General features: G+C 40.2%; 1 protein-coding gene across 5 annotated transcripts; it reads left to right on the plus strand.

Annotated features, from left to right (window-relative positions):
- Positions 1–1621: 1621 nt before the first annotated feature.
- LOC109887941 (zinc finger protein 280C) lies at positions 1622–17519 on the plus strand. 5 transcript variants are annotated; one of them, XM_020479207.2, is made up of 20 exons: positions 1622–1936; positions 2494–2669; positions 2882–3096; positions 3460–3559; positions 3780–4025; positions 4170–4235; positions 4343–4452; positions 6065–6264; positions 7637–7794; positions 7981–8081; positions 8272–8418; positions 10901–11035; positions 11225–11451; positions 12136–12276; positions 12928–12990; positions 13186–13304; positions 13409–13442; positions 14243–14285; positions 14380–14426; positions 14544–17519. In XM_020479207.2, the coding sequence occupies exons 2-20, from the start codon at positions 2501–2503 to the stop codon at positions 15175–15177; spliced, it is 2955 nt and encodes a 984-aa protein (XP_020334796.1). In that variant the 5' UTR covers positions 1622–1936; positions 2494–2500; the 3' UTR covers positions 15178–17519. The 5 variants fall into 5 exon arrangements, with proteins under 5 accessions (XP_020334796.1, XP_031667348.1, XP_020334786.1 ...); XM_031811488.1 differs by having other exon boundaries at positions 3816–4025; XM_020479197.2 differs by having other exon boundaries at positions 1623–1936; positions 3777–4025.
- Positions 17520–18073: the final 554 nt, after the last annotated feature.

Below are 18073 nucleotides of genomic sequence, written 5' to 3' on the forward strand. Positions count from 1 at the left end.
TCGATGTTAATGCAGAACGCCACAGGATGTTTTTGTGCTGGTCAAGGGCAGTCAGGTCTGGAATGAACCAAGGGCTATATCTGTTCCTGGTTCTACATTTTTTGAATGGGGCCTGCTTATTTAAGATGGTGAGGAAAGCACTTTTAAAGAATAACCAGGCATCCTCTACTGACAGAATGAGGTCAATATCCTCCAGGATACCCGGGCCAGATCTATTAGAAAGGCCTGCTCGCTGAAGTGTTTTAGGGAGCGTTTGACAGTGATGAGGGGACCATTACGGACGCAGGCAATGAGGCAGTGGTCGCTGAGATCCTGGTTGAAGACAGCAGAGGTGTATTTAGAGGGCAGGTTGGTCATAATGATATCTATGAGGGTGCCCATGTTAACGGATTTGGTGTTTTACCTGGTAGGGTCCATGATAGTTTTGGTGAGATTGACGGCATCTACATTATATTGTAGGACTGGCCGGGGTGTTAAGCATATCCCAGGGTTTTTCTTTATTTTTACTATTTTCTACATTGTAGAATAATAGTGAATACATCAAAACTATGAAATAACACATATGGGAATCATGTAGTAATCAAAAAAGTGTTAACAAATCAAAATATATTTTAGATTCTTCAAAGTAGTCATCTTTTGCCTTGATGACAGCTTGCCTTGATGATAGCTTTGCTCAGCTTTGCATTTCAATTAACAGGTGTCACTTGTTAAAGTTAATTTGAGGAATTTCTTTCTTCTGAATGTGTTTAAGTCAATCACCTGTGTTGTGACAAGGTAGGGTGGTATACAGAAGATAGCTCTATTTGAGAAAAGATAAACCATTTCTAATACGATTTCATTTAAACTTCCTCTATCGGTTGTCTATGCGGTTGGTCCTTTTGTGTGTTGTAATTTGAGTAAAAACATCCACAGAAAAGTATCATTAAACAAACTTTTCCAAACTCTGGTACTACCATTGACATTTCTATTCCCTGGCACATGCGCAAAACTATATATGTAAACACTTGCAAGACTTTGGTTACTACGCATGCATTGTGTGCACGTTCTTCTGTCTTGTGCGCGTGCTTTAGGTGATGAGAAAGCAAACCATGATAGCTAACACAGAGACACAAGTTTTGAAGCTGGTTTAATAATACTTTCCTGAGAATATTTTGTCTTAAATTTCTACCCACAAAAGGACAAAATCAGTGGACAACAGGTAGAGTAAGTTCAAATGGAATTTAATTCAATATTTGTGACAGACAGGGGACCTATAGTTTGTATGTGACTGTTGTCAAAGGGACAGCATAGGAACGTCGGGACTAAGTGCTACAGTGCTTTCACAGGCTTTGTTAGGGAGTTGACGACCAAGTTCACAACTGACCAAAAACAAGTAGTGGAATAGTGGTGAGGTTTTAATGGGTGTAGAGTTAGTTGGTAGGCGGAAACACAGGGCTAGATAAGAGAAATAGATGGCCTCACACTCCAGTACAGTAGGTGGAGGTGTATGCACATTTCAGTTGGTTGTGATCCGCCAATACACATTTCAAGAAGAAGAATTAAGCTGATCTGCTTAAAACGTGGACAGACTTTGGGCGGTGTCTGTTTGCACACCGCCATTATACCATAGAAGAAGATTTTGGGCGGAGTAAACACTAATGCTTCGCCTCTTCCTATGTTTGTCAACAGTTGCCACTTCCACAAAGTCATAAACCCTGCCTATTTCTATAATTTATCTTCTTAAAATGTGATGTTAAACCAAACCACACTGTTAACTCTAACTAATTGTTGTTTTCATAGATGTTAACGATACAGCTAATTTTGAAGCAGTGGTAACCTTCCTTTCAGCAAACCCCACATTTCCCATCAGCCACCACAATATTCACAGGCGCTCCATTGAAGGTATTTCTCATTTTGTACTAAGGACTAACCACTCAGTTAAACGTTAGATTAAAAGGTAAGTGGACTCTGTACTTGGCCACTGGTATACGTACAATGTTGGTATTGTTGAATAGCATTTCTTAGTACTACTGCATCAGATAAAATGAAGTTGGAACAAAGAGATCGATGTTGTGTTGTCGCGCCAGACGCCATGATTGGTTGCCCACACTAGCTAATAATGGCTGGCTAGCAGAGTTAGCTAGCCACTGTAGTGAACTAAAATAGATGGCAACTGGACGTTTTGGTAGATAACGTTAGTTTATCTAGTTAACTATGTGGTGTTCTGCATTGTATTTCCAGCCTTTTGTGTAGCTAGCTATGGTTTTTCGACGGGAAATAAGCAAAATATCCATTAACTAACTAGTCTCGCGGGCGCACGGCTATGGGGAATAAACGTTTCCAATTTCCTAGCTTTTCCTACTAACGTTAGCTAGTTAGCCAGGTACGCAAAACATGTTAGCTAACGTTAGCCCACAGCTAGCTGAAGAAACCATGGCTAACTTCGTTTGACTAGCTAGCTAGTTAACTGTTTGTTTCTAGCGAACATTAACGTAACTCTCATCCATTTTTCAGCTTCGCAATGTCCGAGCTTTTTATGGAATGTGAGGAAGAGGAGCTGGAGCCATGGCAGAGACAGACACCCGAAGTTAATTTGTTGGGCGACGGTAAACATGATGACGACGACGATGAACCTATATTTGTTGGGGAGCTTAGTACTTCAAAGGGCACCATTATTAACACCAGACCAAGTATGTGTTCTTCTCTTGGTATGGCTCAGTTAATGTTAGGTCTCTCACACTGTCTGTTTTCTCTAGTTTGGATAGTTTGCATACACAATATCCTTCCATTGGATCCTTTCCCCTTAGTTGCTCTACAAAGTTGGTCAATATGATTATCAATATAGATTTTATTGCATTGATACATAAACAAGAGTGGTTAATTATCTGACCTGTCTTTGAAGCAAACAACCAAAGAAATGTGAAGACCACCCCAGTTCAAAGTGGTGGAGTTGGAAGACCAAGAGCCCCTAGGATGATAATGACACACAACTCCCCCCAAGCTCATCTCACTCGGGGTCCAGTTCCCCACAACATCATAATTCCTGGGAAAGGGTTGAACAATGCACCTCGACCCTTAACAGCAGTACCTCCACAGCCCATCATTATCAACAACCAGGTATATTGTGTTTTGCTTTAGATATCCCTTATTCCACTTTGCTATACATTACAAAGAACACACATTAAATTTGAGTCATTTAGCAGAGACTCTTACCCAGAGAAACGTACAATTACTGTATTAATCCTAAGATAGCTAGGTGAGACAAACACATCACAGTTGTAAGTACATGTTCCCTCAATAACGTAGTTATCAGCAAAGTCAGTGTCAGTAGGAAAATCCAAATGCAGGTTTTTTCACGATTGTGGTGCTGGGACAGAGAAGAGCTTTGACTGGGCACCTGTTTAGTTATAGAGATGTAACTTTTGGCTGTAGTGGTGTTGGTGCAATGTTTTAATAAAAACTGTTTGCCTTTTTTCTTAGGGTTACATTATGACCACACCACAGTTATCAGCCAACTCAGCTTTCCTTGCTTCCCTTGGGAAACAGTATCCCCCTGGGACATCTTTCACTGTGGTTCCAGGTAAAAATATAAATATTACATCTTAACTTGATTGCAGGCAGGCAAGCAACAAACCAAAACATAACACACATTTTTGTATTTCAGAGCAGACTAATAATTGGAAATTAATTTAGTGAATCTATGCTCAAGTAAACTTATATATTCCTTATACAGCCACAGCACACACATACTGCTTTTTGCAGTGTTTCATATTTGTAATGTGTGTGTTTTTTTCCAGCAGGCCAGCAGCACATTCTGCAGCAGATGACTCCAGCAGCAGGCCAGCAGCACATTCTGCAGCAGATGACTCCAGGGAAGCTTTTACCTGGGGTTATCCACAGGCCTCAAGTGCACATGATCCACAACAACGTAGTGACCTTGTCCAATGTGCAGGGCCCCGCTGCATTGTCTTCCCAGCCCAACCGCTCAAATTCTACCAACCTCCAGATTGTGTCCCCAGTTATTCAAGCCAAAGGCAACAGCTGGGGTAAGCCAAAATATCTTACTTGTTTGACCCAGAGATATTCCTGGCCAGGTCAAGTGGTCAGGAAAACTGTGTGTGACCTCATGATCTGAAGATTGCATGTGACTTGTGATAATAAGTATGAATCTATTTTCTTCCCTTAAACAGACTATGGCAAACGAGGTTTACCTCAAGACCAAAACAGCACAGCTAAAAAAGCAAAGCAGGGCATAGGTAGGGGTTTCCTTACATCAGTTGCATGCTCTGTTATTAGCTAGATTCACTAGCACTGTTACTTTTTTTTATTTTTACAACTGAAATTTTGTTTTTTGTTTTTGCAGGGTCTCCCCACGCCCAGGAGATATTAGAAAATGGAGCACGTTTTTGTAAAAAATGTCCAAAGTGTAAATTTGATTTCTACCAACAAGCTGCCATGAAAGACCACATGGTGGTGAGTTTACTTCAGTCATTCTAAAATGCATGCCTTTAGCTGTGTCAATTGTTTTACATAAATATTCTATAATGTTGCTATTCAGGGCTTGACATTAACTTTTTCAGCCACTTTTACTTCGGACAAGGACAGATCTTTTGTTTACTTGTTCCAAAAAAAAGGCTAACACCATTTTTACATCATATGATTCAAGGAACCACTTTTCAAAGTAAAATGAATAACTTTTTTTTTTTACCATTAAAAAAAATCTGATAAATGTTGCTGGGCTACAGTCTGCCTATTGGCATCTTTGCATATTCATTTGTGTCTCAAAATACAACCCTGCCCCTTTTAAAGCTCTCCTTGAGAATAGTTTGCCACCCTTGGTAGCCTATAAAATATTACAACATTACAATTACAACCAAATACTTTTTATGTCTTTATATATTAAAGGGCGCCCCTGGGACGATAAAACATGTATGCGGTTCAAAACGGACTCTGGGACAGTTCTGGGATGACATACTTTTTATTTTTTATAAAAGCAATGAGGCTGATGCATCAGACCAGACCGTTTTGCTTAAAATGTTGATTGTTGACTTTATAATAAGAAATGAAACTATGTGCACAAGCCCTTAGGCTACGCATAAATGTTCCAACATGCAATTAGTGGGAAAGCACCTTTCTCAAAAGCGCTCCACACATGTGCAAGCGGTTTCATATGACAGAGTTTAAAATATCTGTTAGCAATGAAGAGGGGAGATCTAAAGATGTATAAGCTGGCATGGTTTACTCATGACTAGTATTATGCCTTTGGCTGTTGGAAAATTAAATATTGTTGATTTGAAAACCAATAGAACATGAGAAATTCTGGTTTCAATATTTCTGTGGTCATATTTTGCCTAGTCTCGAGTACTTTGAAAAAAGTTAAGACCTGCTTAATTGTTTAAAACCTCGACATGAAACTTCCAGGTTTTAAACCATTTAAGTTTATTATGAAATTGTTTCAAAATGTTGGCTGCCTCTGCTCAGATTCAAGGTGGGTGATGTGCAGTGCGCATCATGTACTGTCTTTCACTCTCCGGTCTTGTGACCATTTGATCTGAACGATGTGCTTTGAGTATGTCGACAGAATCAAGCCTTCAGACGTTAATGTTAATTATCCTTCATTATTTGTCAAACATGGCTGCCGTTTAGCCTATATTTATGTAATTAAAATTCTCATTAAAGTGTGCCTACATTTTCTGCCGTCTCCCGCATGTCAGCATCGGTCTGGACATGAGGCTGGCTGTAGCTAATATGCATATCAATTACAATTTGATGTGCAGGCTTTTTTATTTATGTACATGAAAAATAGATTTGAATATTATTTCAGTGTTTGCTTCTCACATCCAATTCTGATCGTAGTAATTGCTTGATTTTTGTAAAAAAAAATGTACTTGTCCATTTGGAACAAATCTATGTTCTTGTCGAAATAATATTTATTTTTTACTTGTCCCGAACAAGAGGACAAGCGGTAATGTCGAGCCTTGCTATTAGTGCATGAACCAGAGACTTAGAGGCACTTTAAAAACTACAATATCAACTCTGCAGATTGTAATTTGTTCACCTATTTTACATTTACTTTTAATTTCAGAAATGTTGTCCTCACCTGTTGGAGTGTGTCTTCCCCTCAACCCCAAAGTCTACTTACCTTTTTGCAAGCAAGCGCATCATGCTTGTCACAGACTTCTACTATGGTAGATTTGAGGGAGACAAACCAAAATTGCAGCAGCAGAAGACCCCATTTACCTATAAGTGCCAGAGCTGTTTGAAAGTACTCAAGAACAACGTCAGGTAACTACTGCAGGCGTTGCTTGCTGTGCAGCTCTGCTTTTGTTTTCAATAAGCCACTGTATTCCTGAATAATATGATTAATTGTGACGAAAAAAGGGTGTCGTGTCTACTGCACAAAATGTGTTTGTGTAGACAGGTCATGTTCTAATCTAAAGAACTCCTCCATATCCTATTTGTCCAGTGGCATAATGAAAACAATACATTTGGCATTTCACATGTTTACATAATGCAAACACATTACACAATTACTGCCACCAATAAGCAGATCTGTGGATCTTCAGTGGATATCTTCTATATTTACATGAATGGCTCACTGTTATTGGTAATGAATGGATACATCAACTGGCCTTTCGTCAATACGTCACCCCAAGTGTCTACTGTGCTGTTTTGGTGCATGGAAATGGTGTTCATGAACAAGTGTTAAATGAGCCCTCTGCCCATGGAGAGTGATTAACTTCAATGTGAAGAGAGGAGATTCAATGTGTTTCAGCCCTCATCACAGTTTTCTCCCCCAGATGGATGACATATCAACTCATATTCCCACTTGGGGCCAGAGATGAATAATGGCTGCTAGTTTGGATGGTGTAAGAACTGCTCCTTTGATTAAATAACTTTGCTTCAGGAAGTTGCAAGAAAAGCCTCTGTAAGCTCCTTTTAATGGGCAGACGCATTTGTACTGAACCCAGTCTGGCAGCAGAGGTCATAGTTTGTCTGCATAAAAATCCCTATTAGGGGAGCTGAGGTAAGACTGCTGGCTGAAAAATGGGCCTTGCCTGCCTTGTCAGTGCAGCGGTTACATGTAGAGGTCGTGCGGCTCTGGGGCAGCCGTGGAACACCACATCATTAAGCAAAACAAAAAGCTGTGTGTAATTGGCAGTATTATAATGGCAATTATGCATCCTTAGGAAGTGAGGTGCACAGTGGTTGCTAATTTATTTTTTTAATCTGACGTGCAGGTTTGGTGTTGCACATAGGCCGCGATCTGTTGAAGTGTTATTGAATACGGCTTCGCTGTAATTTGGCTCAATACATTAAGTTAGTTTTTCGTTTTCTAAATGTGGGTTAAAGTTGAAATAGGGTAGTTAGTTATTTATGCATGTATGCATATATTTCATTAATTATTTAAAGAAACGTTCCACTAAAAAGCGAATTAGCTTTTTACCATATTTTCACAACATTTTTTAAATTTGCTCTGGTGGGTTGGATAGTTAAACATTTTTCTAGTTTTTAATAGCTTGTTTAAAAATGACCTTTTACAATGCAATTTTTAAAAGATAAACGGCAAAGCTGACACTTCGTTGCTTTGGCATTTGTGGTTTCTGACGCTACATTGCTACTGATGTCTTACCTTGAACTTTGGTGACTCTTGTAGGTTCATGAACCACATGAAGCACCATCTGGAGCTGGAGAAGCAGAACAGTGAGAGCTGGGAAAGCCACACTACCTGCCAACACTGCTACCGGCAGTACTCAACCCCATTCCAGCTGCAGTGCCACGTTGAGAGTGCCCACAGCATGGTCGAATCTTCAAGTAGGCATACCAGTCAATAGCAACCAACATGAAACGTCAATGAAACCATACATTTCACCTTAACGTATTGAACACTGTCTCAAGCAATCATACATTATTGTACATAGCTTTATTTATATAACTATAATCAACCTGTCTTTAACAAGTTGGGCCCATTTTAGTAATTCATTCTTGTTGTTTTTGTAGCCAATTGCAAGATATGTGAATTAGCCTTCGAGTCTGAGCAAGTGCTCCTGGAACACATGAAGGACAACCACAAGCCTGGCGAGATGCCCTATGTCTGCCAGGTACATTTTATCAATCATGTTTTTATAGTAGTTTGTTCACAAAGAAAAGTTATTAATAGTTGATAGTAGAGATGCCCTGGCACTACAATCAGGAATTGAAACATTTAATTAAAATTATTGAAGGGATTTGACTTGCAATCCTCCAGAACCATTTATTATTCACACTAATGCTTCAATTGTCTCCTTCCAGGTGTGCAACTACCGGTCTTCATTCTTTACCGATGTGGACACACACTTCCGTACGGTGCATGAAAACACAAAGGATCTCCTTTGTCCATTCTGCCTTAAAGTTCTTAAAAGTGGTCATGTCTACATGCAGCACTATATGAAGCATCAGGTAAGAGGCTTATATTGGGTACTTTTCTATTGATAAATATGTGCAACAATTCATGATCAATAAATATGTTGATTGGGTCATTTTTGATTGATGGGGCTCATGTTCTGACTGACCTGGCACACATCATTTCCTGTCAGTTTCCTGATGTTTCAGCCTCTTAATAAAGCAGTAAATGCTACAAGCAGTTTTCTCTCAGAGTTTGAGTTTTAAAGCTGGCTGGTTTAAAAAAAAGTTTTTTATTGAACACGCTTGTGAGTTGCCTTATTGGCTTTCATTCTGAGGTTGGATTGATTTGTTTGTCTGCTGAACACATTGATGTAATACATAACTGTCTTAGAGCAATGTCTGCTTCCTTTCACCTGCCTAATGGGCTCTCTCTGACCAAAAAAAACCCCAGATCAACTCCACAAATCACTGTCATAGAACAATAGAACAAAGCCATAGAACAAAGCCAACAGAAACATAGTCTAATACCAAGCCAGCCAATGCTGTAAGAATTAAAAAGGATTCAATGACCCTGTTAGCTGTGCCAACCAACAAAACACAGAAATGACACATTGTCCTGAAATCTTACCCTTTACAATAGATAGCTGAACCTATTATCTACAGTTGAAGTCGGATGTTTACACACACCTTAGCCAAATACATTTAAACTCAGGTTGTCAAGATTCCTGATATTTTAATCCTAGTAAAAATGTCCTGTCTTAGGTCAGTTAGGCTCACCACTTTTATTTTAAGAATGTGAAATGTCAGAATAATAGTAAAGAATTATTTATTTCGGCTTTTATTTCTTTCATCATATTCCCAGTGGGTCAGAAGTTTACATACACTCAATTCGTATTTGGTAGCATTGACTTTAATTTGTTTAATTTGGGTCAAACATTTCGGGTAGCTTTCCACAAGCTTCCCACAATAAGTTGGGTGAATTTTGGCCCTTTCCTCGTGACAGAGCTGGTGTAACTGAGTCAGGTTTGTAGGCCTCCTTGCTCGCACATTATTTTTCATTTCCGCCCACAAATTTTCTATGGGATTGAGGTCAGGGCTTTGTGATGGCCACTCCAATACCGTGCCTTTGTTGTCCTTACGCCATTTTGCCACAACTTTGGAAGTATGCTTGGGGTCATTGTCCATTGGGAAGATTTTTAATCTCATTTTTAATTTTAGCTTTATTTAATTAAGTCAGTTAAGAATAAATTCTTATTTTCAATGACTGCCTAGGAACAGTGGGTTAACTGCCTTGTTCAGGGGCAGAATTACAGATTTTTACCGTGTCAGCTCGGAGATTCGATCTTGCAACCTTTCGGTTACTAGTCCAACGCTCTAACCACTAGGCTACCTGCCGCCCATTTGCGACCAAGCTTTAACCTGACTGATGTCTTGAGATGTTGCTTCAATATATCCACATAATTTTCCTCCCTCATGAAGCCATCTATTTTGTGAAGTGCACCAGTCCCTCCTGCAGCAAACCACCCCCACAACATGATGCTGCCACCCCTGTGCTTTACGGTTGGGATGGTGTTCTTCGGCTTGCAAGCCTCTCCTTTTTTCCTCCAAACATAGAGATGGTCATTATGGCCAAACAGTTCAATTTTTCTTCCATCAGACCAGAGGACATTTCTCCAAAAAGTACCATCTTTGTCCCCATGTGCAGTTGCTAACTGTAGTCTGGCTTTATTATGGTGGTTTTGGAGCAGTGGCTTCTTCCTTGCTGAGCGGCCTTTCAGGTTATGTCGATATAGGACTCATTTTACTGTGGATAGAGATACTTTTGTACCAGTTTTCTCCAGCATCTTCACAAGGTCCTTTGCTGTTGTTCTGGGATTGATTTGAACTTTTCACACCAAGGTACGTTCATCTCTAGGAGACAGAACGTGTCTCCTTCCTGAGCGGTATGACGGCTGCTTGGTCCCATGGTGTTTATACTTGCGTAATATTGTTTGTACAGATGAACGTGGTTCCTTCAGGCGTTTGGAAATTGCTCCCAATGATGAACCAGACTTGTGGAGTTTTACAATTTTATTTCTGAGGTCTTGGCTGATTTCTTTTGATTTTCCCATGATGTCATGCAAAGAGGCACTGCGTTTGAAGGTAGACCTTGAAATACATCCACAGGTACACCTCCAATAGGCTAATTGACATCATTTGAGTCAATCAGAAGCTTCTAAAGCCATGACATTTTCTGGAATTTTCCAAGCTGTTTAAAGGCACAGTCAACTTAGTGTATGTAAACTTCTGACCCACTGGAATTGTGATACAGTGAAAAAATCTGTCTGTAAACAATTGTTGGAAAAATGACTTGTGTCATGCACAAAGTAGATGTCCTAACTGACTTGCCAAAATTCTAGTTTGTTAAGAAGAAATTTGTGGAGTGGTTGAAAAATGAGTTTTAATGACTCCTTAAGTGTATGTAAACTTCTGACTTCAACTGTACCTATATGCAGTCTCATGTTTTTCTATTGTACTTGTTTTGTCAATTTGCCAGAAAAAAGGAATTAATCGTTGCGGGAAATGCAGGCTGAATTTCCTCACCTACAAGGAGAGAGTGGATCACAAGACTCAGCACCATAAGACTTTCCAAAAACCCAAAGCTCTGGAGGGCCTTCCTCCTGGAACCAAGGTTTTGACTGTTCTTATTTAGCCTAGCAAAACATCTCAATACCTCTGTACCAATTATCTACAATATAGATAAAATCAATGGCAACCGCAATAAGCCCTCATTTAAAAGTAATTTCTATTACAAGCATTTAAGTCATGGCATGAATTCAGAGAATCTTAATTTGATCTGTTTTTTTTATACATATTTCAGGTGACTATCCGGGCCTCTCTGACCGGGCCATCTCCCAGTTCCACCCATGCTGCTGAAAAATCCAGTGTCAGTGTCATACCAGAGGTCTCAGGCATGAAGGTAGCCAAAGTAAAAGCTCAGAGTAGTACATCTACCACACAGGGCAGCAGTGGGGGTAAAGGCAAGGCCACAGTGAGCAAGAAGCTCCTTAAGCAGCAGAAGAACAACCATGTGTTGCAGAGTCTCAGGTCGGTCCATCACTCAGTCAACTTGTTTTTTTCCTCACAAACTACATATTTTCTGTTACAGGATCTAAACTATGGTCAGGGCTGATTCTTTTTATGGTTGGTTATGAACAGGGCTCTAAATTCAAATGTTTCATAGGTAGAACTGGTGCTCTCAAAAAAGTTAGGAGCTAATGAGGTTACATGACTGAACAACAGGTAAACAAATGCCTGCGAGTGGTTTTGGAGCAGCTTGTGTAGTGGTTTATAAATGTATAACCACTTCACAATAGAACATTGCTCAGGTAATATGGTTTATCTTTTTACCAATTTGTGCTAGAAACAATATGTTTTCACAGTAGTGGTGCTGCATTAGCTCCTAACCATGACAGTAACATCTGTGCTCGCTTTTATGTCTTGGTCACTCAAACAACGGTACAGCGACGCCTAATCATTACAACAATTCTACTCTGGGAGATTGTTTACATAGTCGCACGGTGCTCCCAAAATATTTCAGGTTGCACAGCAAAATATTTAAGAGCATTTGCGACCAAAATGGTCACTTCAGAGCCCTGGTTATCAATATATTACACCAATCAAGTAACTTGTATGTTTAATAATGCATCTCAGAATGTGTTACTGAAGGTAATAGTACTTTAAATATAAATGAATTAATGATGCCCAAATTAGTTTTCTTTCCTTTTTTAGTATTGGCGAAAGAAGACACACCTGCATTGAGTGCTACTCGGAGATTTATGATTTCTATAGTCACTATCCCATGGTTGCAATTTGTGGTGCATGCAAGTATCGGACAAGTTGCAAAACTTCATTTGGAAACCATATGATAAGGTAAAAGCTCCTTGAGTATCAGATTCATAACACATTTATACACTGAGTGTACAAAACTTTAGGAACACCCCTACAAGGTGTCAAACGTTCCACAGGGATGCTGGCCCATGTTGACTCCAATGCTTCCCACAGTTGTGTCAAGTTGGCTGGATGTCCTTTGGGTGGTGGACCATTCTTGATACACGGGAAACTGAGCGTGAAAAACCCGGCAGCGTGCAGTTCTTGACAAACTGGTGCGCCTGGCACATACTACCATACCCTGTTCAAAGGCACTTAAAATATTTTGTCTTGCCCATTCACCCTCTGAATGACACACATACACAATCCATGTCTCAGTTGTCTCAAAGCTTTAAAATCCCTTTTAAACCTATCTCCTCACTTTAATCTACAATGATTTGAAGTGGATTTAACAAGTGACATCAATAAGGGATCATAGCTTTTATCTAGTCAGTCTGTCATGGAAAGAGTAGGTGTTCTTAATGTTTTGTGAACAGTGTAATGCCCATTTTTACATTTGAGTCATTTAGCAGACGCTCTTATCCAGAGCGACTTACATGAGGAAGTAGGGTTAAGTGCAGATTTTTCACCTAGTCGGCTCAGGGAGGATGTTTTATTGTTCATATTAAATATATACAAATATATATTTGTCAGGTTCCATAGTGCAATCTCAAAAGAGAGATTCCGGAAAATGAGGAAAATCCCAGTTGTCCTAAGGTACGTGTCCCTAACTAAACAAATCTGGTCTCAAATCAATTCCCTAATGTTGCCATTGTTCTGCACTCTAGTTTTTGATAATGATGTATTTAATAAGTAATGTTGCATTTTCACCATACATTACCATAATTAAGCACCATGCAAGTTTATTCTATTCGGTTCATTATGAATCACATTTTACCTACTGTCTTGCAGGAATTTAACCCTTGTCTGTCTGAACTGTGACTTCCTGGCGGATGCGCATGGAACTGACCTCATGAGCAAGCATTTGATTGACAGACCACACCACGTCTGTAAGGTCATTCTAGAGAAAGGTATAACGTTTATCACATTCTTCACAACCAGATGCTTAGGCGTCACATTTTGTTCATATAATAATAATAACCTGTCTGCATGTCACGTTTTTCTTGTCTTGCAGGAGAAGGTGGTGCTGTAGATGACGGCATTAGAGGGTGAGTAGCTACTCTCCCAATGCAGCAGATAACGAGAACATCCTAAAATAAAAGTAACACCCCTCATAGTGTTGTAATGGGAATCTCAAAATTTGATCAAGTACTTGTGAGACTTCCAACTCCCTGACCTACGAGTTTGTTTGGAAGCATCCATTATTTTGAGAAATCTTTACCATATACTTTTTACGTTAAGCTAATTGGGATGCATATTAAGCAGATTTTTTTTTTTGACCTTCACAAATGCAAATGGGAGCTTTGGCCTTAATTAATACCAGAGAACATTGCTTAATTAATTGGTACCTAAAGTAAGGTAATTTTGTCATTGGGAAGTTGCTGAAATGAAAGGTCATTGTAAAATCTCTTTTGCAAGAATATCCTCGTCTTAATTTGTTGTATTCCTTTGAGGAGCCAAATGCACTAACAATACACATGAGATCAAGTTTAAATGTAATCATTTCATAAATATGTTGTTCCTCCTGAGAATTTAATATGCACAATTCAATGCTAATTGATATTTATGCTAAATTCCCGTTCTGTTTGAAGAATGATTGTCTGGACAAGGATGTTGGTCCTTTTGCTTCATGATTAAAATAGCTTTATTTGACAAAATAGCAACTATTTGGATACTAATTCTGTGCTGATAAGCCTGCCTTAATTATGCTCTGAAAATGAATTTTAAGTTTTCATTACCCTAGCATATGGAAAATGCTATCTCCAAAGTAGTTTTATAAATTGTTTTATTAAAAGGGCTCTACGTTTCATGGATATGTGTCGTGATTTTCTCTTTTGTTCTGTTTCAGAAATAAGCAAGGGATGTCTACTCTGATGTTCCCTGATATCCAGGTACTACTCTAGCTGGATTGTACCTGAGAAACACATATGTTTGATTTTGAACGGTTTCCTCAACCCAGCACCTGTTTGTTTTTTTGTTATATAGAATGCTGAAACTGCCACAGTGAGTGGCGCTTTTGAACAATTGCACAGGTAATTAAGGGATGGTCCACACAAAATAGAACCTACAAATATTTTTACCATCTTGGATGGAGTCAATTAGATTGATTTGGTACGTGTCGCCCCCCCCCCCCCTTTTTTCATTCACAGTATTCCTAGATTTGAGACCTCCAATGTCTTGATGATCACCCCAGCTGCTGAAAGAGGGGATGGGCCAGAGGTAATGCATGTTCAGACCCAAGAGTCAGGAAGAGGTGATGTTATTCTACTAGACAACGATGATGCAGCAGTTAACCAGCTAGTAGTGGCAGAAGTGCAAGGGCTTCCACAGATCTCTACAGTAGATCAGATCCAGGGAGTCACACAGGCTACAGAGCTAGAAACACCCATGGAAAGTTCAGTCGAGGAAGACCAGTCTTTGCAGTCAGGGCCCATAGTAAGTGAAACACTCATGGAAAGCTCAGTTGAGGAGGAGCTGAGGGAGGAGTGGGCTTTGCAGTCAGCTACCAGGTCCCCCTCTAGTTCTTTGGCCTGTGAGTTAGAGGGGGACGTGGCGTGTTTGCATGAGTCATTAAGCAAACCGGAATCTGTGAGCTTTGACGACAGTAAGACGGTCAGCGCTTCCCTGGAGACCATCCCCCTAAATGTAGACCAAGAGGTGAACAATATTGTGGAAGCAAAGGACAACTCCTCGTCCTCTCAAAGTCCAGCTGAAGTCAGGGCAGAGAACAAAGACATTCTCTCCAGTCCTGAAACACTGAAGGAATCAGCAGCCTCGGAGTAGAGAAAAGTGGACCGGATGTATTTTTAAGACTGCATACTATTGAAATGTATTTCTCTTCCCCATTTTCTTAGTTTACTGTCCTTAACCAGATGGAGATAAGCTGAGATGTGCTATGTGTTTATTAGATTTGACATTTGGAAAAACATGTATCATTTTTTTCTAACAGCAGTGCAAGATTTTACTTCTGTCAAACTTTAAATTTGGTTGTAAGCTTTCAATGAAAGTGAAAATGGTACACAATGTGAATAATTTGACTTTCTGTAGTGTGTCGAAAAATACAAAATCTGAATGTTTATGCTTTCCTTGATCTATGAACTTGTACTCAAGTGTGAAAAATCATGGAAATATCTTCTTGACTATCCTTCCACTAGTAGTTATAGGCCTTTTGTGTTTATTTTGGATACCTCTACTTCCATTGACTTTTCATTTAATGTATTTTTAATATACTAAACCCAGCAAATCACTGTCAACTGCGTTTATTTTCAGCAAACTTAACGTGTAAATATTTGTATGAGCATAAGATTCAACAAGTGAGACATAAACTGAACAAGTTCCACAGACATGTGACTAGCAGAAATTGAATGTGTCCCTGAACAAAGGGAGGGGGGTCAAAATCAAAAGTAAGTCAGTATCTGGTGTGGCCACCAGCTGCATTAAGTACTGCAGTGCATCTCCTCCTCATGGACTGCACCAGATTTGCCAGTTCTTGCTGTGAGCTGTTACTCCATTCTTCCACTGAGGCACCTGCAAGTTCCCAGACATTTCTTGGGGTAATGGCCCTAGCCAATTCCCCCAATGCAGAACACTGACATTCCTGACTTGCAGGAAATCAAACAGGGAACGAGCAGTATGGCTGGTGGCATTGTCATGCTGGAGGGTCATGTCAGGATGAGCCTGCAGGAAGGGTACCACATGTAACACACAGCATTGAGATTGCCTGCAATGACAAGCTCAGTCCGATATGCTGTGACACACCATGACAGACCCTCCACATCCAAATTGATCCCGCTCAAGAGTACAGGCCTCAGTGTAACGCTCATTCCTTCAACGATAAACGCGAATCCGACTATCACCCCTGGTGAGACAACTGCGACTCGTCAGTGAAGTGCACTTTTTGCCAGTCCTGTCTGGTCCGTCGGCGGTGGGTGTGTGCCCATAGGCGACGTTGTTGCCGGTGATGTCTGGTGAGGACCTGCCTTACAACAGGCCTATAAGCCCTCAGTCCAGCCTCTCTCAGCCTATTGCGGCCTGTCTGAGCACTGAGGGAGGGATTGTGCGCTCCTGGTGTAGCTCGGGCAGTTTCCATCCTGTACCTGTCCCGCAGGTGTGATGTTCGGTTGTACTGATCCAGGTGTTGTTACACGTGGTCTGCCACTGTGAGGACGGTCAGCTGTCCGTCCTGTCTCCCTGTCTTCGGCGTCTCACAGTACGGACATTGCAATTTATTTCCCTGGCCACAGCTGCAGTCTTCATGCCTCCTTGCAGCATGCCTAAGTCACGTTCACGCAGATGAGCAGGGACCCATGGCATCTTTTTTTGTGTGTTTTTCAGAGTCAGTAGAAGGGCCTCTTTAGTATCCTAAATTTTCATAACTGTGACCTTAATTGCCTACCTGTAAGCTGTTTCTTAACAACCGTTCCAAAGGTGCATGTTCATTAATTGTTTATGGTTCATTGAACAAGCATGGGAAACAGTGTTTAAACCCTTTACAATGAAGATCTGTGAAGTTATTTGGATTTTTACAAATTATCTTTGAAAGACAGGGTCCTGAAAAGGGGATGTTTCTTTTTTATGCTGAGTTTTATAATCCATCACTTTCCCTTTGTCTGTAGTTTGAGAGCAATCCAATGGATTTGAATCATTTGAGGGAGTTTGATTCAAATGAACTGTGGTACACCGGTCTATGGCCTGTCACAGGCAAAAGCAGTGAGGGGGGAGGAGCGCACTTCTCAAATCGAGCAGTAGTCCACGCCGCTCGGTCATGTTGTCAACTGGCAGCATGGTGCATCATCCAGAAACACTTCCATAAAAATGTTTGAATTTTCAAACTACTTTGCATTGGGAAGGCAGATAGTGTTTTGATCAAAAGCAGTCACCTTTTTCACTTGAAACCAGTATCCTATGCCATACTCCACGTGCTTAACCTACGTCATTTTTGTTTTGAGACAATTTTGCCATCAGCCAGAGCGGGGCACCTGGCTTGAAAAAGAATGCAATCACTTTTCACCAGTGCAAATTCCTCCCACTGTGGGCAACTGGGCCAGGTAATCTAATCCCCTCAGTGTTTCCATTGCAGTCGTGCTAACATGTAAATAAACTTTGGTAATACATTATGGAATCTACTACTGAGACTTGATTAAGAACTGACTGTCTATGTTCATTATGGTTGAGAGGTGATCAACTGTGTGTAGGCTCATCACTGCCCAGTTTACATGAAAAGTAATGAAATGCATTGATTCCCCAGTTACCTCACAATAGTTGTTATAAATTTCAAGCATCTTGATAGGTTTAACACTGACATAAGTGTTGACTTTGCACTGAAAAGTCTTTACCTATGCTATGAATGATCATTGTGCCAGCTAGTTAGTTTGGTGCATTTTCAGCTGATGGGGAGGTTGTGGATGCAAAAAGCTTGAGGGAGAAGGGTGACATAAATTGATGCGTAAACAAGCTAGAGATGGATTGAATTTATTTGACAGGTGACAGCAAAGGTGTCGCTTTTGGCCAGCATGTGCTGATAATACATACGGAATTTGCCCAAGCAGTGACGCTAGACTGTTTTTTTGCATACTTTTAAATAGACAAGAACAGGGAAGTAATAATGTCTATTATGTTTATATCCTGTGTGGAACATCAATTCAGAAGAATTGCCTGATTGTCTTGTAATCAATGGTTT

Source organism: Oncorhynchus kisutch, linkage group LG3, assembly GCF_002021735.2.
Source record: "Oncorhynchus kisutch isolate 150728-3 linkage group LG3, Okis_V2, whole genome shotgun sequence".
Lineage (NCBI taxonomy): Eukaryota > Metazoa > Chordata > Actinopteri > Salmoniformes > Salmonidae > Oncorhynchus > Oncorhynchus kisutch.